This window comes from Passer domesticus, chromosome Z (assembly GCF_036417665.1).
Source record: "Passer domesticus isolate bPasDom1 chromosome Z, bPasDom1.hap1, whole genome shotgun sequence".
NCBI classification, from domain to species: domain Eukaryota; kingdom Metazoa; phylum Chordata; class Aves; order Passeriformes; family Passeridae; genus Passer; species Passer domesticus.
In genome coordinates, this window is record NC_087512.1 from 25233276 (window position 1) to 25260683 (window position 27408).

The following is a 27408-nucleotide window of genomic DNA, read 5'->3' on the forward strand; positions in this document are numbered from 1 at the left end:
TTTACCCTTATGCAGGCTGCACCAAATTCAGTTGAAAACATCTCAGTTCCCCTATCTCTGGAGTACATCCAGACTGTTCTTCCTGCAATACCTACCTAGTGTTTTATATTATGACAAACCATATTGACTACTAGAGGAAAAGTGGTGTGGTAGGGAAGGACACACATGAAGATCTGATTGTCTTTCTTCACCATCACAGTGAACTGCTTGCAACACTCAATAGAATTTTTGAATAAGCAGTAAATGTACTATATGCTGAAAGTTGGTTATAAAACCAGGGCTGTGATAGCAATCTGTACTGGCCATGACAAATGAAACTGCCCTTACTATGCTTCATTCAAAATATGTTACAATTATAATAGGTTCTTGTCCAATGCAACAAGGAAGAGTTAAAAACTCTCCAAGCAACCTCTTACAGAAAGGACAGCAATGCTATCTATTTGTCCCAAAACATTTTTTCAATGAGTTTAAGGAGCTACCACAACCTGCAAGCAGTCACTCATGGTATTTCAGCTTTGTTTATAAAATGAGCTCCAAATGTTTTTCTATGTAGAATTTATTCCCGTTGAACTACACTGAAAGATTGTCTTTGAAAATGTCATGCTTTTGTCGCATGTAGTCTCATTGCTGCGGACTGGTTTGCTAGAGAAGCCCTGGATTTAGGCTGTGGGCTGGATGTTGTTATCAGTGTCATTATGAGCAGTGATTGACTGGTTTTATGGCTCAGAAAACATCTGCTTCTCCATGTGAGAAAGGAAAAACAGGAAATGCCTGCTTGACAATCCTGTTGTTGCAGTGACAGCAATAAATTGAAATAAAACTCTGATAAATGACTAATACATACGTATGTCATGTGGGGCAGGGGGCTGTCAGGGTTGGTTCCCATCGTGCATACACTCCACAGTGGCTGTACCTTGTGTATTAGCAGTGTTTGATATAGTTGCTCTAAAACCTCACATGCCTGCAGGCCCCTGGCCAGCAGAGAGACTGTTCCAGTTCTTTAACCCAAGGGTAATGACATCTCTATCTCCACGGTCCCATTCTCCTCACACAGGGCCTTCTTTCTACTCCTCCCCTGCTAGGAGCACAGTAAGTTTGTATATTGCTCATGCAGGAGGAAGAAATGAAAGAAAGCTAGAGGCAGCTAGTTGCTTTTCTTTAGCACCAAAGAAAAGAGAGGCCAAGAGGGGTTATTCCTTAGTCAACAGAAACTCCTGAATTAGCCTATTCAAGGTCACTCAATAGCCAAAATTTTAGGTGGGATTAGCCTGTTTGCTGATTCATTAAGCTGTCTTGTTTCTTTCACCAGAGGCAACTAAATCTTAGAAGCTGTGCCTGGTTTGTGGCACAAGCAAGACTAGTATATGCCTATTAATGAGTGCAGCAAAAATTCCTGCCCTGCATACGCTAGAGGAATCCCAGGCTTTGTCTGGAATTAGCACTCTCAGGCACAGCTGTTCCTGTGCTTGGGGCCAGAGGCTAGGCAAGCTCCTGAGCTCCAGAGAAACAGGAGGCAGAGCCTTGCTTGCTACACATCCTAGAGCTTGTATGCTGCTGCATGTGAGCCCAGACTGCAGCAGAGGGTGCCAGATGGAGGTAGGTGGATGTTGATTCATCCTTCCTGCCTCTCCTCCTCCTCAGTTTGGGTGTGCAGCTGTGCTCACAAGAGTTGGCAGGTTGGGGAACAAAGGGCCATGAGGGCCAGGACATCCAAGCCACAGAGGCACCTGCTGCCACCCAGCTGTCCCCGGAGACCTGGGGGCTGCTTCTCTCCAGTTTTAGCTTGAGGACGTGATGCTGGGCTGGGTACATGAAGCACTCAATGTAGTTGCAAATTGTCTACTTGCTCTGCTGAGTGGATTTGCCTTTCCTTGATCATTTTGGAAATCAGGAAAATTCAAGAAAATCTAAAATCTCACTAAGATTTCGCTATCCAGCCACTACAGGTACTTCTCTCTCTTGAGCACCTCACAAAGCATGCAAAAGTTGAAAAGAAGATTCCATCAATGTATTTGTAGAGTTTCCCATATATTCATAAGAGAACTCTAACCCTCATCATGTGGGCAATGCTTTTACAGTCCTTAGTTTACCCCCAATGTAAAAAAATAGCCCTGAATGGAGAAGTGGCTTTTTCTTGAGTGGCTGTTCTTTGCTCAGTTTGGTTTTTATGTTCTGGTCTGGAAAGGGGGGTGAGGAAGTTAAAAACTAAAACACTTTGTTTCAGTGGAGTACAAACAAGACATACTGTGATGAAGCAAAGATAAAATACTTTGCTCAAAATAGCAGTTGCTCTTAATGACTGATTTTCAAGTTAGAAAATATTTCCACTGCTTTCACAGATCATGTCAGTGCACTAATAATACCAGTTCATAAAATAAGATAATAAAATACAGACCTGAAAGGTACCCAGAATGGTTTAAAGAACAAAAAGCACTGTCTTTTTTTCCTACCACAATGTATAAGTGGGTGAACTACAGATTATATACTTTCAGACAAGCCTGTCTCTTAAGCAGTTTTAAGATTTGAAATGTAATTTTGAAAGTATTTTTAGTAATAATATTCGGTATCTCTGTTGTAGTAAAAAGGGTTAAGGGCTCTGATATAAAAGGATTAGGAACCATTTAATGAAAAAGTCTATACAGTTTAGCAAATTAAAGTTTATGTTTCATCTAGTGAGGGAAATGCAGTAAGTCTCTCCTTACAAAAACTTTACTACAGAAAACATGCAAGTAAAAATAAAAAAAAAAATAAAGCAAAGTAAGATATCTATGCTGTATTTCAGATCTTATGTAAATATAGTTTTCAGTGACAGGAGAACCATATTATATTCTTACACCTCCTGGCTTGTTTTTGAATGACAAAAGGAAAAATCTTCAGCATATTTTTCATTTCCTTGATCATTAAAGCTGTGGTAAGTAAGTAGATATATTATATTCTTTGCTGGGTAGGATTGGATATGTTTCTTGGAGTCAGGAAAAGGAGACCAAAAAAGTGAATATAATAAAAATATATACTGAAATAAACTGAAAGAAATGCTAAAAGTGGCGCTAATATACAGGTTTACTCCTTATGTGACTGTTGCATGTTGTGTTTAGTAATTTGGCACGACCTGTTTTTCGGTAGCGGGGAGGGCTACAGAAGTGGTTTTTGTGAAAAGCTGCTAGAAGGTTCCACCGTGTCTGACACAGCCAGTCCCTGATGGCTCTGGAGATGGACATTCTGCTGGCCCAATGAGAGAGGCTGGTAACACCTCTGTGATGACATATTTAAGAACAAAATCAAAACAGCACAACCGCAGTCTTTCTCAGGGATGGCGAGGCAGTGCTGCCAAGGCAATCCTGGCACAGCGCGTGGCGATGCGCTGCGGGCAGAAGGGCAGGGGTGGTCGCTTCTCCTTCCCAGTGCTCCACATGGAGAGAGGCGTTAAATAGCACCAGCGCTGTGGTGGCCACCACGGCCTGCTGCAGTGGTGGGGCCACCTGGCCAGCAGCAGAAGCATGGTGAATGATTGCCCGATGTGGAACCTAGATGAGATCAACTTCTTGGCGCTGCGGGATCCTGAAGGAATCTTGAATTGGTAGAACTTGTTGGCAGTAGTACCTACAGGCAGCAGTTTTTCTTCTAGTCAGAGAAGAGAAGGACGGGAGGATGTGATGGAGAACAACATGAAGGCGCCAAGGTCAGCGGAGAAGGAGGGGGAGGAGGTGCTTCAAGTGCCAGACCCGAGAATCCTCTGCAGGCTGAGGTGAGACCAGGGTGAAGCAGCTGTGCCCCTGCAGCCCATGGGGATCCATGGGGGATGCAGAGATCCACTTGCAGTTCATGAGAGAAGTACTCATGTGGCAGCAGGCTGGAGAAAGTTGTGATCCAGTGGGAGAGAGAGGGCCTCTGCTTCCAAACTAGAGCAGCCTATCCTTAGAGGACTACCCCATGTGGAAGATTGACCCACGCCATGTTTCCCCAGCAGTTTTGGGAAGATTGTTTGCCTGTGGGAGGGACCACAGGGCACAGCAGAGAAAAGGCTTCTCTCCCTAAGTCAATAGTAGAAGATCATGGGTGATGAACTAACCAAAAGCCCCCATGCCCTGTCTCCCTGAGCTATTGGTGGGAAAGAGGGAGAGGCTGGGGTAAAAAGGTGTTTTAAAGACTTATTTTACTTCCCATTATCCTCCTCTGATGCTGTTAAAAATAAATTTACGTTATGCCTTTAAATTTGAACCTGTTTTGCCCTTACAGTGTTTTTTCCCAGTTCTTATATTGACTCATAAGCCCTTGATTAATTTTTCCCCCCTATCCTCTGTCCAACTTTCTGTAGCAAGAAAGAGTGAGCAAATGGCTTTTGTGGATGCCTGGCATTTGGCCAATGTCAAACCACAACAGTCACCTGTAGGAAAAGCATTCAAAAAAAATATCCTTGGAGTTATTCAGAAAGAGGAAGAAATATTAACACTTGAACAGGCAGATAAAACAATATAGAAGTTTGGCTAGCAACATTTTCTCCCTCCTTCTCTTTGTTCCTCCCCATCTGGGTCTGAGTTCTCAGTACACATACTTTAGGCAAGGTGTAAAGGTTTATCCACATTCAGGTTATACAGCTTCTCCAGTTATGCTAAAAGATCCAATTTTGGAGCTTAATTTTGCTTTCTGTAGCTCCTACAAAACATGTTAGATGTGAATGGTATCGCTTTACAAATCCACAGGTTTGCTGCAGGCAGGAAGAAATCTCTTGGTTAGAGCATGGTGTTAATAATACAAGGATCATGGGTTGGATCCCTTTTTTGACCATTCACTTAAGGATTGACTTCATGATCTTTGCAGATCTCTCCCAACTCAGAATATTCTATGATTCTTCTATTTGCAACAATATTGATGAGCAATAGAAGACTGAATAGGCAGTAAGGATTGTTTCTTTTAAAAGAGAAAAGAGGAGAGGAAAATCAAAGGAGTGACTATGTCAGAAAATAAATACTTGAATCTCTGAGTTAAGTTGTTGAGTAATGACTAACTAGGTGACAGTAAACTCTGTGTGCTTTGAAAGTAGATCTCCAAGACATCTTGCTGTGTAAATGCTGATGGGAACTGTGTGGGATATTGTCTTTGACAAGAAGCACTCAGTGTGTAGGGAGGTTTCGGTAAACAGGACATAGTAGGAGGTGACAGTAACAAAATGCACACTTCCAGAGCTGGATGCCTGTTTTCAATTAAGCGCCATTCTATGAGAAAGGAAGTGTTCAGCACCATAATTTCCCATCAGTGTTACCACTGGTTTGTGTCCACCATATAACCTTCTAGCAGATACAAAGGGTCTAAGGCCTCCCCACCCTCTGGAGTATAAATTGAGTGGATGGACCTGGGTGCCTGGCTGAAATAGAGGTTTGAAAGGTTTGGTCTTAGGAACATGGCCTGCTCCCTCTACTACTGATGGTGAATGCTCTCTCCACCTCTTTCCAGTTTGTATTATTGAAACACATATCTAAAGGGGGGGAAAAAAAAGAGCATTATAAGGAGCTAAAAGTGATAAAATTTTTAGAGGTAATCTGGCTCTAAAACTATATTCAATTATTTTCTATTTCTATCCCTTCTGAGGAAAGCATGTGTAAAAGAAGCCTGTACATCTGTACAGAAGTCAAAGGGAGAGACATGAGAAGCCAGTGACAATGGGGTGTGATCCCCATGGGAGCATGAACTGGGAGCCCTGTGCCCAGGCGCTGTGGCACCACCTTCACTGCTGCCCTGGGCACATGCTGCCCCATCCCTGAGGATGAGAATACATACATAAGAGCTTCCCAAGAATTGATGGCTCTAATATGTAACAGTGTGGCACAAAAAATAGTGAGGACACCACGTTCCTAACACAAAACCAAAATGATCCAAAGGCAAGGACAGTGACTTTCCCAGGTCTACTAAGGAATGAAGAAGAATTTGACCCAATGTCATTAATTTTTATTTTAGTGAGGGAACAGCAAGACAGATTTTTATTGTAGGTTGATGTTATCAACTCTGACCTTGATGGAATTACATTGTGTGCAATGCATTTAGTGATATTTTTTAAATGCTTTTGAGGAGAGAAGCTTGTTTAGAGGCTACAGGCACCACTACTGTAAGGCTGGAAGCACAAAGATAAGAAAAATTATTTCCCAAAACTCTGCTGAACCTTTTTACAAGTTTTACAAAATAAAGCTACTTACCTTTCCAACAAAATTCCAGTATTTTTCACCTTTTCAATACATATAGTAGTTGAGAGGGCTAATCAGTATTTTACAGTTCAGCATGATACTCAGATCTGGTTTCTAGTGGTCTCCTCCCCAACAAGTCAAATTACAACAGGCATATCTAGTTATTTTAATGCTCTCTAGTGTTGATTTGGATTATAGCATGTTATTTGTTCATCCTCTGCAGCTGTATTAGCAATGACTAAACCATTTTTACACCACTTGCAAAATATAATAAAAAAGCATGTTTTGGGTCCTTAATGTTAGAGGTTCTTTTTTTTAAAATTTGCTCAGCATCTTGTGAGGTTAAACTGTGATCAGATCAAAAAAGATGAAAATGTAAGAAAGGCCTTATTCAGGAATTTATTTAAATATTGCACCAAGCATGTTAGACCCTTCTCATTCATACCCCAGCTCTTGGAGACCTCCAGTGCAAAGCCATAATTGATGATCTACTGGCAGGCTTGGACTTTCTTGCTGTACTTTCTTTCTTTTTGTACTTCTGGATCCTGTCTAAAGTGGGGAGAGTTCCAATGACCTGATACAGTTTGCCTGTTGCAAAAGACTGTTAACAAACTTCGTGCCATGCTCGCATTTCTGGCTGGGGTTCACCTAAATAGGGACGAAGAACTTAAGAGCCAGCAGACCATATTTTGTCTTCACTCAGGCTGCATGCAGGTGGCAGGCTGTAAGGCAGGTGGATGCTCAGCATTACCTGATACAATGCTTCTAGTGAGAACATACCAATCCCTGCAAAATCCTTGCCTTGCTAAATTAAGCAAATCCTCCCATGTGAAATTAGTTACACCAGTGATGGCTGTATATGAAGCATCCTACCAACAGAGACCATGTTGATTACAAATCTTCCTCCACTAATATTACTGCAACATGCAGCTGGGATAACTGGAAGATTAGCAAGCTTCCTTATGCATGTTTAGTGCCTGACACATCCTAGTCTCCAAATGTTATATAGCACAAGCTGGTTCTATAGCTTGCTTCATATAGAAAATTAAGCACCTTACATCCAACATTATGGAAGAAAAATGGAGGAAGGACTCAAGAGCAGAAGGTATGGGTAAAACAGCATATACATCAATGCTTTCACTTCTCCTGGTCAGATGTTTACTCCTTCCTCTTCCCCCTGAAACAAGCTCTTTCAATTTCTTTCCCAGCTAGCAGTGCAAGGTGCAGTAAGCATGAAGATATGGTTAGCTTTTCCTGTTAATTTAAGCATGTCAGTCTAAACTGCAGTACCTTCCTGGTTCAGTTTCTTCAAAAAGCTACCACATTTGGCTTTGTTGCGTGGCCATGCTCACCAGTTCATAGAATCATCAATTCATAGAATAGCTTAGATTGGAAAGGACCTTACAGATCATCCAGTTCCAAGCCCCTGCTGTGTGCAGATATTCCTTCCCCTAGAACAGGTTGCTCAGAGCCCCATCCAACCTTGGCTTGAACACTTCCAAGGACGGAGCATCCAGAACTTCTCTGGGCAACTCATTTCAGTTCCTCACAAACCTATTAGTAAATTTCTTTCTAAATCTAATTTAAATCTAGCCTCCTTCAGTTTGAAGCCATTACGCCATATCCTCTCCCTGAAGGTCCTGATAAGTCTCCCTCTCTTTCTTATCAACTTCCTTCAGGTATTGAAAGGCTGAAGTAAGGTCACCCCAGAGTCCTGTCCAGGCTGAACAACCCCAGCTTTCTTAGCCTATCCTGACAGGAGAGGTGCTCCATTCCTCTGATTGTCTTCAGTCTTCCTCTGATCATAGGCTAAAAAGCAGTCCCGCAGGCTGTAACTTCAGGAATCACACAGGTAATCCTTTTCAGCCAGCAAAGAGCAGATGTCCATGGTTTGAAGATGGATTTGGATTTTGCCAAAAAACAAGACCATCCCTAATGTGATATTAAACAAAACGAGACTGTAACTTGAATATGTCCATTTGTGGGGTCTTAGGTTTGCAAACTACATAGACATATCATTCTCATTCATGTACTTAAAAATGGCAAAACCTTGAGAACAAAAAATCTATGCTTAAATCCGTTAAAGAACACAAACTAACAAGAGATCAAGGTTAGAAAGTCTCTCACTGTCACACTGTTTGCAGAAAGATTAAGTCTCATATCACTTGTGCTGAAAACAGCTTTTTTCCACTGCTGTACTTCTTGGCAGATTTCTGTGGCAAATCATATAAACAAATTCCTACTTAACTGGATTTCCATTTTCATGTACAGTCCTGTTACCTACATGCTTGTTTCTAAAACTGAATTTCTGTTATTTTTGCTTTACTGTTCTTTGTAGCAAAAGACTGGTCCACAGAATGAAGTTAGCTATCAGTTAGCTAAATACCACAGCCAGTTCAGTAGATATGGACACGGTGTAAAACATCCATGCTAGCAGGTATAAAGGATATTTTCCTTTCCAAGTCCTAAATATATGTTTGATGACTAACCATGTGCAAGAAAGCACATTTGAAAACTGCATAACAAGATGATGAATAGAGCTTTTCCAATGTATTTTTTGGAGAGCCATTTACTTATTGTGAAACAAAATCTCACAAATTTTTGTGAAATTAAATCTCAAAAATACCACATTCCTAACCAAAATGCCTAGCATACACTAATGGTAGCAAAACCAAAAACAAGCTAGCTCCAGCTGCTGGAAATTATCTCCCATGTCACACACTGCACCAAGCAATAGCTGGGTTTTGGTTCCTCATATTCTGAAAACCATATAGTCTGTTTTGAAGTGGAATATGTAAAAACATAAAATGAGCAATTTCAGTGGCCAGAGATTTAAAATAATGCTAAGAAAGTAAGTTAATAGATAATTCTAGAAATAATGACATATAGGAGGAAAAAAAAATCCTGGAAAGGTATTTTCACTTTTTTCAGGAATAACTGGATGGATAGAGTGATTCTATATATAATTTATTCAACCTGACAGATATATCAGGTTGAATAAATTATATATATTTTGAATAAATATATTCAAAATACTAAACTGGAATTCCTACAATAAACTGAACAATGCAAAGGATTTATCTGAAAAACAGTTTATTTGAAAAACACTCAACAACTATTATTAAGAAATAATTTTTCCCCTCTACATTAATGTATTTACATATACTATACATATTTTTATATATATGTCTCTCTCTATATATATCTATATATATCTATGCACACACACATACCGAGTTTTAATTTGAATTGTGTATTACTACATTGGATCCATAAAGCTATGTATCATACAACAACTTGGTTTAAGGTTTTGCATTTCTTGGATATAACAGTCTTCTTTTTGTCTGTAACTGTGTAAAAATTAAACAATTTGAAGACATATTATCTCAATGCATTGCTAGTAACTTCCTGTAGACACTGTTATTCACATTAGTAGTCAATGTTGCCCTTCTAGAACTAGTGGTAGACATCAGCTGGCCACTGCTGTTACTACTGTTAGGATCAGAAGTCTTTTTACAACTGAAGAGACTGAAAAATTGTCTCCGATACTGAGAAGAAGCATAGTAGTAAATAAAGGGGTCAATGCAGCAGCTAATGCTGCTGATAGAAACACAGAGTAGGTAGGCAAAGTAGAGATACTCTAAGCTGCTGTCATATGAAAAAAGGATATAATGAATTAAGAGGAGAACATTTGTTGGTCCAAAGCAAATAACGAAAACAGAAAAAACAGCCACACACAAGAGCAAGGCACGTGTCTTCTTATTTTGCTTTGCAACAATGGTGGAAGAACTAAGACAGCGAATGATACACACATAACAGACAGTAGAAATTATAAATGGCACTATGAAAAACACAGAAGAGAAGACAGAGAAGAAGTGGAGGTAATAGCCTTGAAGATCGGATTCTTCCAGCACATCGTGGCATGTAGTTATATTTAGCCTGGGTATTTCCGTTGTTTGCTCTCGTAGGAGAAAAGGGATAACCCCGGTTATTGCTACAAGCCATATGATGAAACAAACCAGTGAGGCACGAGTAAGCGTACGCCACCCCAGGGACTGCATGGGGTATACCACTGCTAGGAAGCGATCGAAGCTTATGCTTGTCATAAGCATTATTGAGCAGTACATGTTGCAGTAGAAGGCAGCAGTGATGAAACGGCACATCTGAGACCCAAAAATCCAGTCATTTCCAGAAAAGTGATAAACAATCTTAAATGGAAGCACACTTACAAAGAGAACATCTGCAAGGGCCAAATTCAACATGTATATTACAGCTGGCTTTTCGATTTTCATCTTTTTCAGAAACACGAGTATCGCTGCAATGTTCAGAGGGAGACTCAGCACAAGCACTAGGGTGTAAACTGCAGGAACAAAACGAGTCAGCCACGGACTAGTGAGGTATCTTGCTGTTTGAACTGATATCATTTGTTGTACATGTGCGAATAATACAGTCTGATTGGTGACTCCTGATCCAACTTCCAAGTCATTTTCAGTATCACCGTCAACAGGAATAAGATCATCCTGACTGAATGAAGAACGGATGGGAAAACTTCTGATGTTTGGTATGCTGCTGTTATTTGGAAAGCCTGAAAAGTAAGAAAGTATTAAGATTAATAAATCAATATTTAGATGGTATGGGGAAGTGAAAACATCTTTCAATAATGAAAGGTAAGATTACATTAGGTAAACAAAATAATAAGTTTAATTTCTGATTCAAAGCACAGGTTGCCCACAGGTCAGCCATTTTATTTTAGCTCCTTCTGCTACAAATTTAGGTAACATGTCCTTTGTCTCCCATCTCTTAGCTTGAAAGCTTTTATTAGTAGTGATTCTAGCTATGCTTAAGGATCCAATCTAATCTATGCTCTCCATGGGCAACTTTCACACAAACACAACAGGGAATCTTCCAGCCTTGAACTGTCTTGGCCAGATCCTTCACACATTTTCTAATAAATGAGATGCTGGCATAAGTACTTATACAAAATTCCCACAAGAAGTACTCATCACCAAAATCACAAAAAGTAAAGGTGCAATGAAAGCATCATGGTTTTGGAATATTTCTGTGTGCTCTGGAGACATCTTACTCAATTCAAAGGCTCCCATCAAAAGAGATGGCAGAGCAGCTTTCAAGGTAGATGTGGATCAACTTTTTGCTTGTAACAGATGGGCAGCCACAGATTGTGCTGAAACACTTCCCGAGTTCTACTTATCCTAACCCACAGTGTGCAGGACAGCATGTATCTGCCATACCCCCAGGGCACTTCTGAAACCTACAGCTCCCTCTACAGCAAGGTTTCTGCAGCATGCTTTTGTAGCTAGGTCAGGACAGGCTATCTATGCTTTTTGAATGTAATAAGCCAGGAAATCAGTGTGATAAAGCAGTAACTATGTGGCAGGGGGTTATTTATATAAAAAAGAAAAAAAAAAACTAAAAAAAGAGCTACTGAGGCATTTTTTCAGCAAAGTTGTTTGTATGGAGAAATATTTTATAAGACTGTAATTTTCAGTTTTGGCTTAGTCTGCTTTGGCATAGAATAATTCAGGTGTACTGTTAGTAGACAGAGGTGAGAAAGTTACAACTACTCAAGTAACCAGTCACCTGTTTGGCTGTGCTATTGATCCTCTGTTGGATCCGAGATCACTAAAACAAAAATGAGGGTGTCTTAGCTCAGAGCCATGAGCTGAAAGTACCTGGTAATGATTCACCTGTGTAAGATGCTGCTTGTTAGAAGGAATTATTTATTTTATAGTAATTGAAACCTTTTTTTTTAGCCAGAACATCTGAAGGAAGCAGATAGCAAAGAGAAAAGTGGCTCCAGCTTTAACCAGCCAGTTACCTCCTTTTGTGCACAGGCAGTGATGGAAAGGCCCTACCCAGCATGGATTTTGTGAAATTCAGACTTTAATGTGGGGGGAGATCAGAGGACTGGTAAGGCAGTTTGGTGATTTTATTTAGAGTGGCTGTGCTTTATGTACCATGCTGTGTCACAGCAGCATTCTAGGGGCAGAGAAACAAAAGGGAAGTGTTGGAGAGAATAGTTTTCATATGCAAAGTGACTAGATTGCAACCTCTGCCAGTCAGAAAAAAAGATGCTGGGAGCTTGTTACAGAGACTGTAGTAGGAATGATGTAGTTGGAAGCAGAAATGACAGAAGTACGTGAGATTTGGTGATTGCACAGAAGGGCACTAAACACATTCATACAAGGGTCTATTCTGTCTTTTTAACAAGAACGTGAACAACAGGCAGAACTACAGAGCCTTGATCTTTAACACTTTATAAATTTAGTCCAAGCAGTTGGATAGCTCAAAAAGTCAGCTCCTAGCTTTGCAGCTAAGCTGCAGCACAAGTCCTTTTGTACCACACCTGCAGCCTGTGGCTGACATCAAAGAGTTAGGAGATCTTCTATATTTAATGATCATTGCAATAGAAGTATGTCGCAAATTACACTACTGGCCTTCATTCCTTTTGGGAGTATTATAACTATACTTGAATGAACACCCACCCCCCCAAATTTCTTACACCCGGAAGCTTTTCTCCATGGTAAACACATCAATAAAAGTGAGGAAAAATTTGTCAACTGTATCTACTGTAACTCAAGTACACACAAGTTTTATTAAGACTTTTAATTATATGAGTATTTCTTTTCAAACCAGAAAACTATTGAAAGAGAAGACAATGATAATTTTAGTTCCCCAAAGGTTGACATGGCCATCTTGCTTTCTCCAGCACTGTAGAACAGTGTGTAGAACCAAACAAAGGTGACACGGTTCCATGTGAGGAATGCATGTTCATGGGAACACAAGATATAAACAGACTTGAAGAGAGAGAGAGAGAGAAAGTAAAGCCTGGAGTTAGGAACTGTGTTGCCAACACTGCATGACATGGTAACTGAGGCACCAGCACCTCTCTCATCCCAGTATCTTTCAGCTTTGAAGGGCCTGAGCTGTGCTGCAGCTTCACACTTTTGAGAACTAGTGTTGTGTTACTTGGTTTGTTCCTGTTCTCCACTGTTTATGGTTTCACCCTAAGTTGCCTCCTCTTCACCAAATGTCAATCTTATCCCCACACCCCCCAGTTCTCTAGAAACTTCCCTGCCAATCCTCATATCGCCTCCCTGGCACCCTGTCTTGTCACTCGGCTCTCCCTGCCCCTCTCTGGAATCTTCCACAAGGGGCTAAGAGTGATTGGTCAAGGGCCAGGGGTCCCTCCTCCTAAGCTCTCTGATGCGTTGTTCTGTTTGTACTCCTTGTTTCACACCCCTTTATCTCCTCGGATGGCTGAACTCCTCCCTGTTTCCACCCCTCAATAAAAGGTGCTGCTCCTACTGTCTCAGGGGCTTTCTGGGGTTGTATCCCCTGAGGTTACAAGCTTTTTGTAAAACTTTGTACTAAATACCCTCTGGATTGTGTACTCCCTTCCTTCAGCATCTTTGGCCTTGTGTCTCTGAGGAAAGGGCTGACAACCCTGAGCACAGAAGAGTGTCCCCTGCAGTCACAGTGTCGGGGCTAGCAGGAGGGCACCAAGTGGCCACTTGGTGGACACTGCGACAAACTAGCAAACCAACCCAGGCACAGTTACTCACCCTTAATGATGAGGTTAAGTCTCTTAGTGTGGATGCTCTGGGTTACGACCCACTTCTCATTACTAACTCCTAACTAAAAACAGTGTAAAAATATGCTGCAAGAAGAAAAATGCTATGACTGGGACAAGTACCTTTCAGTTGCTACCAGCTATTGTCTTAGCTATTGCTTATCATTAACTGAAAATTGCTAATAATTTTATTTATATCCTGAATTCTTGGGAACATCTTCTTTACAAGTTTATTAGATGAAGGGATTTAGAGTCACTTTTACTCCATTACAGAAATTTTCTAAAAGTAGAATCCTATTACAATAAATTAGAACAAAAAAAAAATCACAAATAAGTTTAGTTAAAATTATCTGGAATAATTCGGTGAAAACTATGTGTTCTTTGTATAAGCAAAGGCTTTCTAAGTTCAGAGTTGAACTCAACCTTCATTCTGTCAACATCACCTCCATTCTGTCAACATCACCTCCATACTGACAGCTGTTCTCAATCCATGTCCCCATCTTGAACTTAGATGATATGAGGTACTACTTGCAAGCCAGTTTTGTGGAAAAATGTAATGAGGCATCGCACTTGCTATTTTGGTGCCACTTGATAATATAAAGAATGGTGACTTAAACTTTCTTGATTAAACTAAATTTAATTTGAAAGCTTGACAGCCATGTATCAGTTCTTATCCATTACTAAGCTGCATGTATGACACAGTGTTTGTAATTCTAGAAAAAACAATATGCACTCCACACTTTCTGAAATAGATACTGTCATGAGGTTTTGTATTCCTTTTGTGTCAGTGTGTATATCAAAAAGCTGAAGAGAGAGATTTATTCACAGAAGGGAACAGGATGAAATAATGTCATATTATTTCAAAAGATTGTAATGAACCTTTATAGCAAACAAAAAGGCCAGTTTGGGGGAAAGAGGCATTACCTTTAAACTGGTTAGTACAAGACTGCCAATATACAGTAGCTCTACAGAAAATGTTTTGAAATTACTGATTGTTAGAACTACACCAGAATCTGTGAAATGATTCTTTCTAGCTGTTTTCAAGCTATAGATATCATATGTCTAAAACATATTTCACTACAGCTTAATTATTTTTTAATAATTCAAATAATCTATCAGGAAAACAGAAGTAAAGTTAGTATAATGATTACAAATGTTCAGAAGGTCATCTTATTTTTCTAGGCTGTCATCCAGTCCTTTTGGAAGAAGTCAAGCTTGGTTGACTTCTATTTTTATAACAAACAGAACTCTGTCACATCAGCGATGAGAATAACCACTCTTTCAAAATACCTATAAAATTTAAACGGGTATGAAAGAACAAGATTAGTAAACTATGAACAAATAAACAGCAGGATAAAGCACTGAGCTTTTATCCTTGTGGTGTGTGTACTCAGGACACTGAATGATAAGCAGAGTCTTTTCTTTGGCTCCAGTAAGTACTTCACAAGGCAAAAAATACACAGAATCAGTACGACGCTCAGGTTGCCCAAAGTCTTCTTTTAGTCCCTGTGGTTTTTTCATCAGTTCTCCAACAAGGACACAGAGGAATTATGTAAAAAGCTCATCGAGTTTGTGATTGCTTAATTTTAACAATCCACAATGTGCTATTTTTTATCAATTATTACATACTGTTCATCTCACAATCAGGATACACATACGCTGCTTACCCTGACATTTTTTTTTAAATACAGAGATACTTCGTAATTTCTTTTCTTGTCTATTTTCATACGCAAGAGACTACTCTGCATCCCACTCTGTGAAAGGAAATACAACAGCTCTGACCCATCTTAAGCTCCAGAAGAAACTTTAAAAATATTTCTGTAGGCCCATGAGTATGGACAGGATGTTATAGACCAGCAGACTTCACAACCCAATCTCTTCACATCTTGTGATGTGAGAGACTAGAGAACAGGCTCTTACACAAGCCAATTAAGTATATTCTCTGTGGGCTGGTGGACAACAAATAATACTGATTTATGGGCATTACTGGTGACAGTTGCATACAAACTTGTAACAAATAAGTTTCTTTTATCTCCCCTTTGTATAATCCCAAGTGATAAGCATCTAGAATCTAAATTACTTAGTAGCCCATAAATTAGGCATGTGAAGGCAGACTGTGAAGTGCATGCCAGATACATTAATAAAAACAAGACACAATCTTATAGGAGTGATGACAGTTATTTGCTTTTATAAAAATAAAACGGAATTGTTTATGAGTTCACATCTCCATTTATACAGAATTCATTATCAGATTACACAACTGATGTAGTAGCAATCTGAACACATTTTCTTGAACTATTGTTTTCTTGCATATGGGTGTCAGCTCTGTTTTGCTCTACTTTCTCATCTCCTTAACCACATATGCTGCCTTCAACCAATATAATCTATCTTGCCAGCCGGGTCCCAAGGCAGGGAAGTCCAGGCAAGTTCAGACCTTAGGCGGCACCTCAACAGCACTGGCGATAATTTGTAGGCACTTAAGACCAAGCAAGTGTCAAACTAGTGCTTTTTCACCTGCCCAAAGAAACAGCGCGGGTCAGTAATGTGGTAACTGTGCAGTGAAGGATGGGGGAAAAGCAGGAGCGAAGCTGCAGGTCAAGGCCAGAGCAGATCTCAGGATACAAGAGTGCACGGGCAACAGGAACGAAGTACATTGTGGTAAAAACAGGTTATCTAGGACAGCAGGGAGATTATATTATCACAATGGGAATGAGCACAAGAAGAGCAGAAGACATATTCAGATGATCGGGTTTTGTTAGTTCTATTGTGCATGAAGTAACTGGAAGAATATCACCAACAGTGAAATTTTTTTTAGCATTAACATGTACAGTTTATTTTTTACACCAGCACCCCCTTTTCTTAAAAAGATATTTTCTTTATACATCCTGTATGAACATGATTTCAACAGCTTCCTTCCCACTTGTCCTTGTGCTAAAAAGATGCCTAGCAAAAATTATTTGCCCTCTCTCGATGCTTCCCTCCCAGCATAGTTACAAACACTAGGTCTATCCCCTTTCAGTTTAGCTCAGTAGTCAAACTATGTTATAATCTAAAATTGCTTCTTAGCTGCTCATCTAATTAGCCCTTTTATGTATGTAGGACCTGAGGCTTTACTGCAGGCCACCTCGCGGGACTAAGTTATTTCTACAGTAGCACTATCATCACTAGCTGATGGAAAGAAATCTTAAACTGGATCAAGCAAAATAGTAATATCAAAAAAGCCCGTGCCAATCTCTAAATGCTCAATCTTTTGTACTGCTGTACCTCTGCCATAAGGTGTGAGGTTGCAAGCACGCATGTCTGCTCTCACCTTCCTCACCTCAGCATCTCCATCGTCTAACAAGCTCTGAGCGGGACGGATCCATGGGCTCACCAGTTAGGGCACTGCTGCTGCTATTAGTGAATAACCGTGAAATAGCCATGGAAGTCATCTATCTACTTGGGGTGCATATTCTGAACTGTTTTGTGCTGGCAGATCTTCCCAAGCCTGCGCCGCATAGAAATTCAGCCGGCACGCCGTTAATTAAAGGTTAAGAGAATCCAGCAGCAAGTCTCGCCGATCTGGTCCGTTCCACCACCACCTGCTACTGCCTGCCCCGCTCCTAAGCTACGGCGTCAACCCCGCCATCCCTCACCACCAAGAACAGCCTCTCCTCGCCGCTGCCACGAGCACAAAGAGCCGAAGAAAACTCGGCCCGAACTCGCACTGAAGCTCCCAAGGGGGAGCCCCGCGCTGCGTGCGGGCACACGGCGCTCTCTGTGGGAACGCGCCGGCCAGGCCCCGTGCCCGGCCCCCGCCTCCCCGCGGACCCACCTGGCCGGGGCGGCGGGCAGCAGAGCAGCGCCAGGGCGCACAGCAGCGCCCGGGGCCGCATGGCCGCGCGATCCTTCCCGCACTCCGGCACTCCGTCCGTCCGTCCGTCCGTCCGTCCGTGCGTGCGGGCGGCGCGGGGCTGGCGGACGCCGCCCGGGGCAGGCGAAGAGCCGCAGCGGGCCTCCCTCCTGCCGCGGGGAGGGGGCTGCGCGCCGGGGCTCGGCGGCACGGGGAGGCGAGGGGAGGGGAGAGAGGGAAGGAAGGGGAGGAGAAGGCGCCCGGGAGCGGCCCCACGGGACGCCGAGCCCGGCTGCGGCCCCCGCGCCCAGCTGGGACTCGGGAAGCGGTGGCGGGCTCGGGCGGGGGGAGAGGTCGGCAGCGCCGGAACCCAGGGTTATGTTCGAGGAATTATTCTAAAATAAGTTTGCCAAATTTGCAGTCCGAATGCCTCACGGGAGGAGTTCCAAGGCCAGATGAAATGCCTGCATTACTCACAGCTGAAAGATCACGCTGGTTCAGAAAAGCCCCTTACAGTTGATCTGCTTCGTACAAAGGAGATGACGTCCAAGCTTGTTTGTATTGCTTGTGTTCAGTAAACTGCTCCACAAACACAGGGCAACCCAAAAGTGATTGACTGCCCGGCTCTGCAGCCCTGTCTGCTGTTCTAAAATCCCCGAGAAAGTGGTGCCACTCCCCAGTCCAGTGGACAAACTTCGTAAAACCTCTGCACTCCTTTGGAGACGCTCATGAATCGAGAGGTGGTTGAAGCAAAACCTAATGAGGGTTGTAGGAAAATATTTTGGTAATTTTGCAGCTATTATTTAGAAGCTTTGCTTCAAAACCACCCACTGATGTTTAATTTTGTGGGTTATTAAGCCTGTGTTAATAAACTTTGTGTTTATTAAGCCTGTAAGACTTAAAGTGGACACTGGCTTGCTAGGGTGTGCCATCCATGCCTCAAGTGAATATCCTTCAGTTTACAGCAGTACGGACAAAAATGGGAAGGAGGGAAAGGCTGATTTGAAGTTGCTTCTATGTTTGAAGTGCCTTTATTACTGCAGAAGCACCGACCTTTGTTTTTAATGGAGAAAAAAAACCATGGAAAACAAATTTCCCTAATCATAAGTATTGGTTTACAGTAAGTTGTGTCTCTATGGTGCTCCTCAGTGCTACCACTAGTTACAGCAGGGTTGAAGCTAACTGTATAGAGCAAGATATAAATATAAGTTTTACAATTGGCCAGTCTTCCTACAGCTCTGTCATGCTACATGTTGTAGGAAACGTAGAAAAAAATGCCTTATACTTAATTGAACTATTAATTTGTTTAGAAAATACCTTAATCGGAGGTAATTATTTCATCTGGGAAGAGAAAGTAAAGCTAATCTTGGTCATTTCTGTGGTCTCACGGTTCTGTAAACATTCACAAAGGTTGCTCTTCTAATTTTCTAAACCCAATATAGAACTGAACTAAAACAGGTAACTGTAAAAATTACTTAGGTTCTCAAAGAAGCATATATTGCCAGGATTTTTCTTATATTTCAAGAAGCCTTAACCAGTGGGCCAATGCTTGAGAAATAAATTAGATTACAGTGATGGTGTAACATACAAAGAGAAATTCAGATTGAACCTCCAGGAAGTATTTTAGTCACAGACATTAGAAATAGTCATAGGGCTATGCCCTTTCATCTTTGTAACCTGGTTATTATAAATACAGCAAGTGAATAAAACCCATGCTTGTTAAATTTTATGTCTGCATATGGAAACCAGATTTAAGTTTTGTATCCTGTAGTTTTCTGAATCATCAAAATAACCTATCGTAACAGAAGTGAAGAGCTCATGACTTATAAAGCTTTAGTTTTGAATTCTACTTCTTGCACCTTTTTCAGAATTTTGGGGGTTTTTAGTAGAGGTATGTTACAGAACAAAACTTCATTCCTGTTAAACACACCAAGTTTACAAAAAAAGGCTGTACCTATCTAGTGAGACTGCTACATCATTACTGTTTGTGGTTCTTGTACACAGATTGCCCTGGTGTGTGCCAGAGGTGGGTAGTTACAGCTGAAAGATGAGCACAGAAACATACCTGAAGCAGGGAAATCAGTCATCTAGGTAGAGGATTGTGTATCTAGTTGCAAACTTTTGAAACCACATGTGGCTGTCAGTGTTTGGATTTTCTAGGAATGAAGGTTGTTGTTTTACTCCTGTATGCTTTAAAATAAAGTTGGCCAGCTAAAGGAGGCCCACAGATCAGTGCAAAGTGAAATAGAACAAATCTTGTTGGTGTTTCTGTCTGCCTGGTCTTGGCAGAAGGAGGTTCTGCAGTTTTGTGGGTAGTTTTGTATCTTCAGAGGCCCTTGAGAATGGAAAAGTTCCAAAATAAACTAAGTTAGCTGCCAAGCACTGTTAGTCAACTCTGAAAACACGTGATAGAAAAATGCAAGCCTTGGGGTTAACAGGCTAAGACTATTGCCTATTATAATTTCTTTTCACTACCACCAGTTAAGGAGGACAAAGTTGAGAGTTAGGCAGGTTGTCCAAAGAAAGGTGCATTTTCTCCTGTAGTGACAGCTGATGCATAGGTCCAATTCAGATGTACTGGCTTTCTTTTTTTCAGATTTTGAACCAGCAATGCAAGTCCTTCCACACCACCATTTCATGATTTAAACTGGTTTCAGCAAGTCCTATCTAATGTTGAAGTTCCCACATTGCATCTTACAGTAGCCTCTAAAAAGCCTTTATTTTTTGTTGTAGTTAGGAGCTGTCAGCAGCAGTGGGTAATAACAGAATCACTTAACTCATTTGTGTGGTACTTCACACTACCATCAATCTTACATGGGGTACAAAACATTGTGGTCAGTCCTGTTCAGCAGGGTTCATATTATTGTTCAATGACAAGGCCCTAAATGGAACTACCTAATTAAGGAAAAAAGCTTAAGGAGTTCAAAGAAATTAAATGGAAATTACTCTTTGATGTGCACTAGGAAGAACAGGAAGCCCAGGAAATGGCTGGAAAAGGGTCATGCTGGTACACAGACTGTACCATTCATACTTGTCATCATGTGGGAACCAAAGAAGCTTCTCTAAGCTTGCCTGCTCCAGGAAATAATGGAGCAATGCACTATTTGCATTAGAACCAGGCAGGTACTAGATGTGTCAAGTGTACCACACAAAATTGCATATCCAGGAGTGAGTTACTCCCAAAAAGGCTGTGGGTCTCTGGCATGTCTCACCTGCACAGCTCCAGGCTTTTGCCACATTACCTCAAGAGTCTGTTCTTAAGAGCAACATCACACCTGTGACAGATTTAGTGCTCAGCTAGAGTTTGTTAAAAATATAGCCATTAATCAAGTTTGTTGCAAATAAAAAGGGGAACAAAAGATTGGGAATGTAATTAATATTCAAGAAAAATTCAGTTCTCTTCTTTGAAGGAAAAGTGAAGCACTGTTTTCACTTTTCTATCCAGCTATTTTAAGCAAAGCAGGGCATCAATACTGAAGCATTTATGTCATATTAAAATGGTTTATACATAACCAGCTAGAAGAAAAATGGAATCAAGTAGTAGTTTTTCAATCCTTTAATTAGGGATATTAACTGTTTTAAAGCAGTCATGTGTTCAAACTTAATGTCATGCATAAATTAATATCTCTGGTAATGTAATTTTTTTTCAGCTTGTGTAACACCACAGATCAGTATATCAGCTGAGTTTGCAATCCATATATCTGCCAGTGACTTAATACTGTTCTATTCCCTTACCAGAGTTAATACTTAATATGCTTTTATGATTCATTCCAGAATGTCTCACTCTCCATCTTTTGAAGTGTTCATTACAATAGAAGTGAGAGAAGGAATTATTTTCTATTGGTCACATTACCTATGGCACAAACTTTTGCTCTGTAGGTATTAGTGGTAGTTCTTAAGCAAAATCATCATCACATTCAATAGCATAAAGGCCATGAAATCTTCACTGCTGAGCAGCTCTCCTCAAGTGTACTGGGGACAGTCAGGCTTAATTACATGCAATTTTATAAATTAAATGCACTGAAAGAAGTTCTTTCAATTACCATCTAGATTGCAGCTTTAATAATTCCTTGAAATGAAATTTAGGGACCAAGCCAGTTTAATTAGGTAATGTTTATTTTACATAGAACAATCTCCAAAGAATATTTAAAAAACCCAATCTAAATACTGATTTTATTGCATTTATTTTCTTACAAAAAAAAAAAAAAAGACAGACAGGCACAATTTAGGTATTCAAATACTTCAAACTGAACAACTGTTCGCTATTCAGATTTCCCCAATACCACTCCAAAGGCTGTGAAAGTAGAAAATGTCATTTTGCACGAGGCAGTAGTGCATTTAGTAGGAATGAATTGTAAAATATATTTTTGTGAAGCAACTTGTTATTGTCACTTTATAATTACCTATAAAATTTTTTGAATTGCACAATAAGTTTGCTTTGCAATTGACAACTGCCACAAAATAGGCCTAGTATGTAACTAAGTATTTGCTCAAACTATCCCTTAGAAACAAATTAGGTTTTCTTTTGGTAAATACTTAAAGTCTAGTATCAGCTATATTATATATCTGAGGTAATTTAAAAAATGTTTCAATAGGAAGAGGTTTATATATTTAACTAAATTCAATTTCTGCCTACCTTAAAATCTACACAATAGCTGTGTGTCCTAAAGAATATTTTGATTTTGAAGTACCAACACCAATGAAATCTTGAGCTGTTTAAATGAATCGATTTCTTGGTTTTCTGTTTTGTTTTCAATGCTGAAAAGGCACTGTGTACATTCTTCTGAACATTTGGTGTTTTAGGGTGTGTTTTTAAAATTTAACAAGCATCCAATGACAACTTCAAATGTTTATAAGCAAAAAAAATACTGAATAGACTTCCCACTGATTGATGAAGTCCATCATATCTGAAAGTACTCATTTTCCATAGAACTTCGTATTCAACAAGAATATGAGCAAATTCACATTCACTTTAGCTTTATCAAACATTTTCATTACAGCCACACCTTCATACTGCATCTGAAGCAAATCCTGAAACAAGAAATAAAATCATTAGTGTCTGTCTAAATCCATACCTTACAGTAACAAGATGTGATAAACATCACCAACTCCAGGTTCTTCATAACTTAAACAATTGCAAGCAAATATTGGGGTACATGTAGTAAACATTAGGTGTCCTCTAGATCCTAAGCTACAGCAGCAAACCAGAAGAAATACTGTTTTCTGTGTATTTCCATTTTTTTTTACTTTTTCCCGCTTGCCGCCTGAACTAATGTGGAGGTTGATTTCATGTAGTTGCCCCAAGATAAACATTAATTCAATGTCCATGCCCAGCATCCTGCAGAATTTATATAATTATTCTCCATGTTAGCTGCTGCTCTGTACTGATTGACTGGTTCATGGATACATGTGAAAAAAATATTGAAAAAGTTTGTAGTTATAGGAAACACAACAGCAGCTATATAGCAAAGTAACAAAATTCAAACCTGGAAATGGAGCTGCACTTTTTCCATCTCGACTCCTAAAAATTTTGCTTTGATTTCAAAGTCACCCACTTCTTCTCCAGGTGTGATATCAAACATCACATTCTTAAACCTTGAAACAAGAAAGGTAATTGAATACACAGGCTGTATTTGGGTTTGGGGAAAAAGCCTGAAGAACATAGAACTTTGACCACAAGCACTGTCACTGGTGTCAAAAGAATCACTCTATCCCTCCCTGCACTGCACTCCATACAGTGTCTTCCTAGACTTTCTGGTAGTACTGGTAGTGTGAAATACAGAACTCTGAAGTCTTTTGTACTAGAAAAACAACTCCCAAAAAAACCCAATCCAAAAAACCTCAACCAAACCTCAACCAAAACAAACAAACAAAACAACAACAACAACAACAAAAAAACCTAACAACCAAAACCAAACCAACAAATAAAGAACTCAACAAGGCACCAAAAAAAAAAAAAGTCTTTGGGAAGTTCAGTGAACAAATTGGATCCAACACCCACTGGACAGAAACAGGACAACCGTATTTTCCTTCTGCCATGCCAAGCATCTTCTTGCAGGTATATATTTGCCTCATGTGGCTTCCTCTACCTGATGAACACTTGGGGAAAAAAAAACCCAAACCCAAAAAAACCTGAAAAAACTTTTCCATGCAGAACGTGGATGGGAAGGTGCAAAGAATGGAAGACTTTCACTAGCACAGCCTCAAAATGGAAGAATACAAAAGGGATATTAAACCACCACATCCATTCACCCTGCCATAGTGAGGATGAGCAGAAAACCTGAGGTTTACTAAGTTCCTTGAAAGTGACTGGTCAATATATGAAAAAAGATTGCTACAACTGCATAAAAACGTGGTCATTAATAGTGAGTCTGCTGCCAAACTTGCACTTGTCCATGTGAGATGGTGCTAGCAGTGGCTTATTAACATATTTTCCAAAGGTAATCATACAGCAAGGTACAAAGTAAAAAAAATAATTGCAACAATTAGACTGTAGCTTCCTTCTGAGTGCCAAAGTCGGAGGCAATTTTAGCTGTGGCACAGGGCCCCTTGGAAAATGTTGATTAGAAAATGCTTGGAATTGGTTTCTATTGCACTTACTGATTGGTTTGAAGATCTTCAATTTCTAGGATGACACCTTTTTCATGAAGTCTTGCAGCTGTGTACTTTAGTGAGGTCTGTTTCAGCTTTTTGCTTCCCTTCACCTCCTCTTTTCCATCTAATTTAATTGACCTCCGTGAATTTCTGGGAAGAGAACAAGAAAACTGGCTTTTGGTGTGTTTCTCAGATCCTTAATACTTCAGCCATATTTAACTTTCCGTGACTCTTTCTTGAACTTCTCTAGAAAACCAAAATTAACATCTCAAAAAAATCTAAGAGTTAGAGGAATTTTTATCATTCAGTGAGTCATCTAAGTATCTTGCCAATGATTTTGATCATCTTTTAGCACTTCCTTCAATTCTATTGTGAAATCCAACGCTGATCGTAGAGTCCACTATCTTACAAATAGCAATTTGTAAACTTAAGGTGACATAAATGGTAAATACTCTGTAATTAGAGTTAATTTTTGGATTAATGAAGTGTGCACTAGGAAAGTTCATGTTCATGTCAGTAAAATGTTTTCATTTTAACATTTTGGTGGCATTGATGGATGGATTGCTTTCAAGTAACTCCATCATATCTGAAAGGTAAAATTATTTAGGCATTTATTTTCCCCTTTTCCATTCTAAAGACAAACCCCAAAACTTGTAAAAAAGGAAGAAACCAATAAAATTACTTCCCAAAGCTTCATGACCTCAAACTATGCACATGGATCTGCAAAGTAGCACCAATTAAATATATTGAAAACATCTATACATCTCTTTACATAGACATAGACTTTTCTTTCTCAAAGGCAGTCTTAAATAAATGTAAGACTTTAACATCCAGATGCTGATGCAGTTTACAGCTCTCATGGACCTTTTGTAGATTGTCAATCTGTTGGAACCGAAACTTTAAACTACATATTAACACCTTCTCTCTCTCTCGACAAAACACACTAAAAGACACATTAAAAGAAAGACTCAACTCACTTTCTTGTTAGGTTGTCTAAGCAAGTTTTTATATAAGTGTTGTAATAATTAATTTGTTCCTCATAAAATGCTGTCTTGGAGTTAAGTGCATTCAAAGTCTGCTGGAGTTTCACCAGTTCAGCTTTTCGATGATGTCTGTATCTTCTTTGATTCCGGATATCCTAAATAAATTTATTAATGCATCGTTTTATTAATTTGAAATTTTAAAAAGCCTCAGTTCATTACCATTGCAATTTGTAATTATGAAATCTGACTTAAGTACTGAGAGAAAGCACAGGATTATCCTGTTAGTTCTCACAAGAACAGTACCTGTAGGGAGTACAACAGTTTGTTCACATGGCAATCACATTGCTACTCATATATATAAGTGGTGTTGAACTTTGCTGTGCTCTACAGGGCCTAACAGACACAGAACTCATTAGAAAAATATCACTGTTGTGCTAAAGTTCAATATACTAAGGTTCTTATGGCCAGTATGGGTTGTGGATGTGGAATAGGATTTGTTGAGAACAGTCCCTGTGCTTTATCAGCATCAGGATGGGCACAACATTGACCCACTTTTCTTGTGTCCTGCCCAACCACAGCAGATCAGTGTTAATAACAATCAGATAATATTTCATGGGGGTTTAAGACTTTTGAAACCTTACCAAGACCACAGACATTCTTAACTGAAACAACACTAAGCAATTCCAATTACTGTTAAAATATACAAAGTTATATTGAAACATTATAGAGGAGGAATTAAATAATCATCAGCATCAAATTCAATATCAGATTTGGATAACAAAGGTTGCAGTTTGATGTCATTCATTTCAGTTATTCAGGAGCGTACTGTCTGTCACTTGTTTTGTCAGGGAACGAAAACAATTTGATTGGTATATGGATACTTCAATAGTTTAGGGTAGCATTCCCTGAAAAATATGTTTTACTTCTCTAATTGGAATGGATTTAGGCTAGATGCTAAAAAACGTTGATATACAAGGAAACACTCAGTTTACCTTAGCAATCTCATTTATAATTTCTTGGTACTTAGTTGATGAAGACACTAGTCCTGCTTGTTCCAGTGTCCGGAGATTTCTCTGAATTTTCCTTTTCTTTTGTTCTATTGGTAGCTGCCCGTCTTCAAAAATAGACTGACTGTGCTTCATTTTCTCTGGAGTTTTGGAATCTAAGATGGCACGTTTTTCTACAAGTTTCAAATTCTCAGATTCCTGGGGGAGGGGAAAAAAATCCAGAACAGTTATTTTCCCGATTTTGATAACTGTAAAGAGTTCAAGTACATTGACTTCTCAAGTACATTGAATAGGGGATTATCAAGAATCAAGGTGCATCTTTATGTCCTGTTACCACTTGGTCTCAAAGTACCCCATTTACTATGCCTTTGGACATACTTTAGGTAGGTAGTGACAACACCAAGACATAAATTTGAATTAATCAAAATGTCTAATTCAGCCAGGTTCAATGACTTCAAGTTGGGGGAAGACTGTCCAGATCTCACAGGTGTTTCCTACATATGCACACACTGAGATGAACTAAAATCGGCACGTTATTAAAATGCAGTTTTGTGTGTCAGTGTCTATGGGAAAGACTTTAACTGTGAGCTCTTCCCACTCGATTCCCAAACTAAGGATAGCAGTAGTTCCCTAGATTTGCTTGCATAGGTTAAGCAAATAAACTAAAGGGTCAGGCAAGTTGAGTTACAAAACAGGATTTAATGAGAGGGGGGAAAAAAGAGTAGAAATATTCACCTCAGGCTATTTGTTGTACTATAATATAGAAAACATTTTGTTTCACTCTGAAGTTGTTCCCAATTATACAGTAAAAAAACCCAACTATACAAGTCTCATATTTTGAAAACTCTAAATCTGAATAGTCTCAAACTGTCAACAAACAATTTCATTGTTATAATGTGATGGAGAAAGCTGTCAGAGATCTGTTAAGGCTTTCAAATAGTTATAATAAAATACTTCCTTCTCTATTTAGGCACAGTATAACACTTACCTGTTGTGCAGTGGCTGGTGTTTCTAGTATTTCTAAGAGTGTATCCCCTGGTTGTGTTCGTATCACATCCACAATGAGTCTTTTGGTCCTTTTGAAAAGGATATTTAGATATTACTGAACAGTTATCACTGTATCACTTGTACATGTCATTCCTTTGACCATAAAAGTAGTAAACTCCCCCTTTATTATTATGAGTAAAATTGGATTATTGGTAAATTTTGCTTTCTAGCTTTTCAT

At 39.7% G+C, this 27408-nt stretch overlaps 3 protein-coding genes across 23 annotated transcripts in view; 1 reads left to right on the plus strand and 2 right to left on the minus strand.

Moving 5' to 3' along the window:
* The window catches only part of LOC135290727 (uncharacterized), a 35829-nt gene extending 18742 nt beyond the window's left edge, over positions 1-17087 (plus strand). For 6 of the 18 annotated variants that reach the window (XM_064404667.1, XM_064404674.1, XM_064404659.1 and 3 more), the window contains 2 exons: positions 7856-8028; positions 10478-10614. Coding sequence is in view for 12 of the 18 variants with exons in the window: in XM_064404674.1 (XP_064260744.1) it covers positions 7856-7875 (20 nt within the window). In the remaining 6 variants the exon portion in view is untranslated. Of the gene's footprint in view, positions 1-3625; positions 3746-7855; positions 8029-8514; positions 8614-10477; positions 10769-11947; positions 13062-14949; positions 15075-16866 lie in introns of those variants that run through there. The other 12 variants (XM_064404672.1, XM_064404662.1, XM_064404652.1 and 9 more) reach the window with 11 other exon arrangements.
* F2R (coagulation factor II thrombin receptor) lies at positions 9253-17989 on the minus strand. The gene is made up of 2 exons (XM_064404645.1): positions 17582-17989; positions 9253-10761 (listed from the first exon to the last, which is right to left on the minus strand). The coding sequence occupies exons 1-2, from the start codon at positions 17640-17642 to the stop codon at positions 9563-9565; spliced, it is 1260 nt and encodes a 419-aa protein (XP_064260715.1). The 5' UTR covers positions 17643-17989; the 3' UTR covers positions 9253-9562.
* Positions 17990-21697: 3708 nt separating this feature from the next.
* Positions 21698-27408, minus strand: part of IQGAP2 (IQ motif containing GTPase activating protein 2) — a 122822-nt gene continuing 117111 nt past the window's right edge. For all 4 annotated transcript variants that reach the window (XM_064404642.1, XM_064404644.1, XM_064404643.1 and 1 more), the window contains 6 exons: positions 27172-27259; positions 26169-26381; positions 25171-25331; positions 24200-24343; positions 23086-23194; positions 21698-22630 (listed from right to left, as the gene is read on the minus strand). In XM_064404642.1, the coding sequence (XP_064260712.1) occupies positions 22517-22630; positions 23086-23194; positions 24200-24343; positions 25171-25331; positions 26169-26381; positions 27172-27259 (829 nt within the window). In that variant the 3' untranslated portion in view covers positions 21698-22516. The remainder of the gene's footprint in view (positions 22631-23085; positions 23195-24199; positions 24344-25170; positions 25332-26168; positions 26382-27171; positions 27260-27408) is intronic.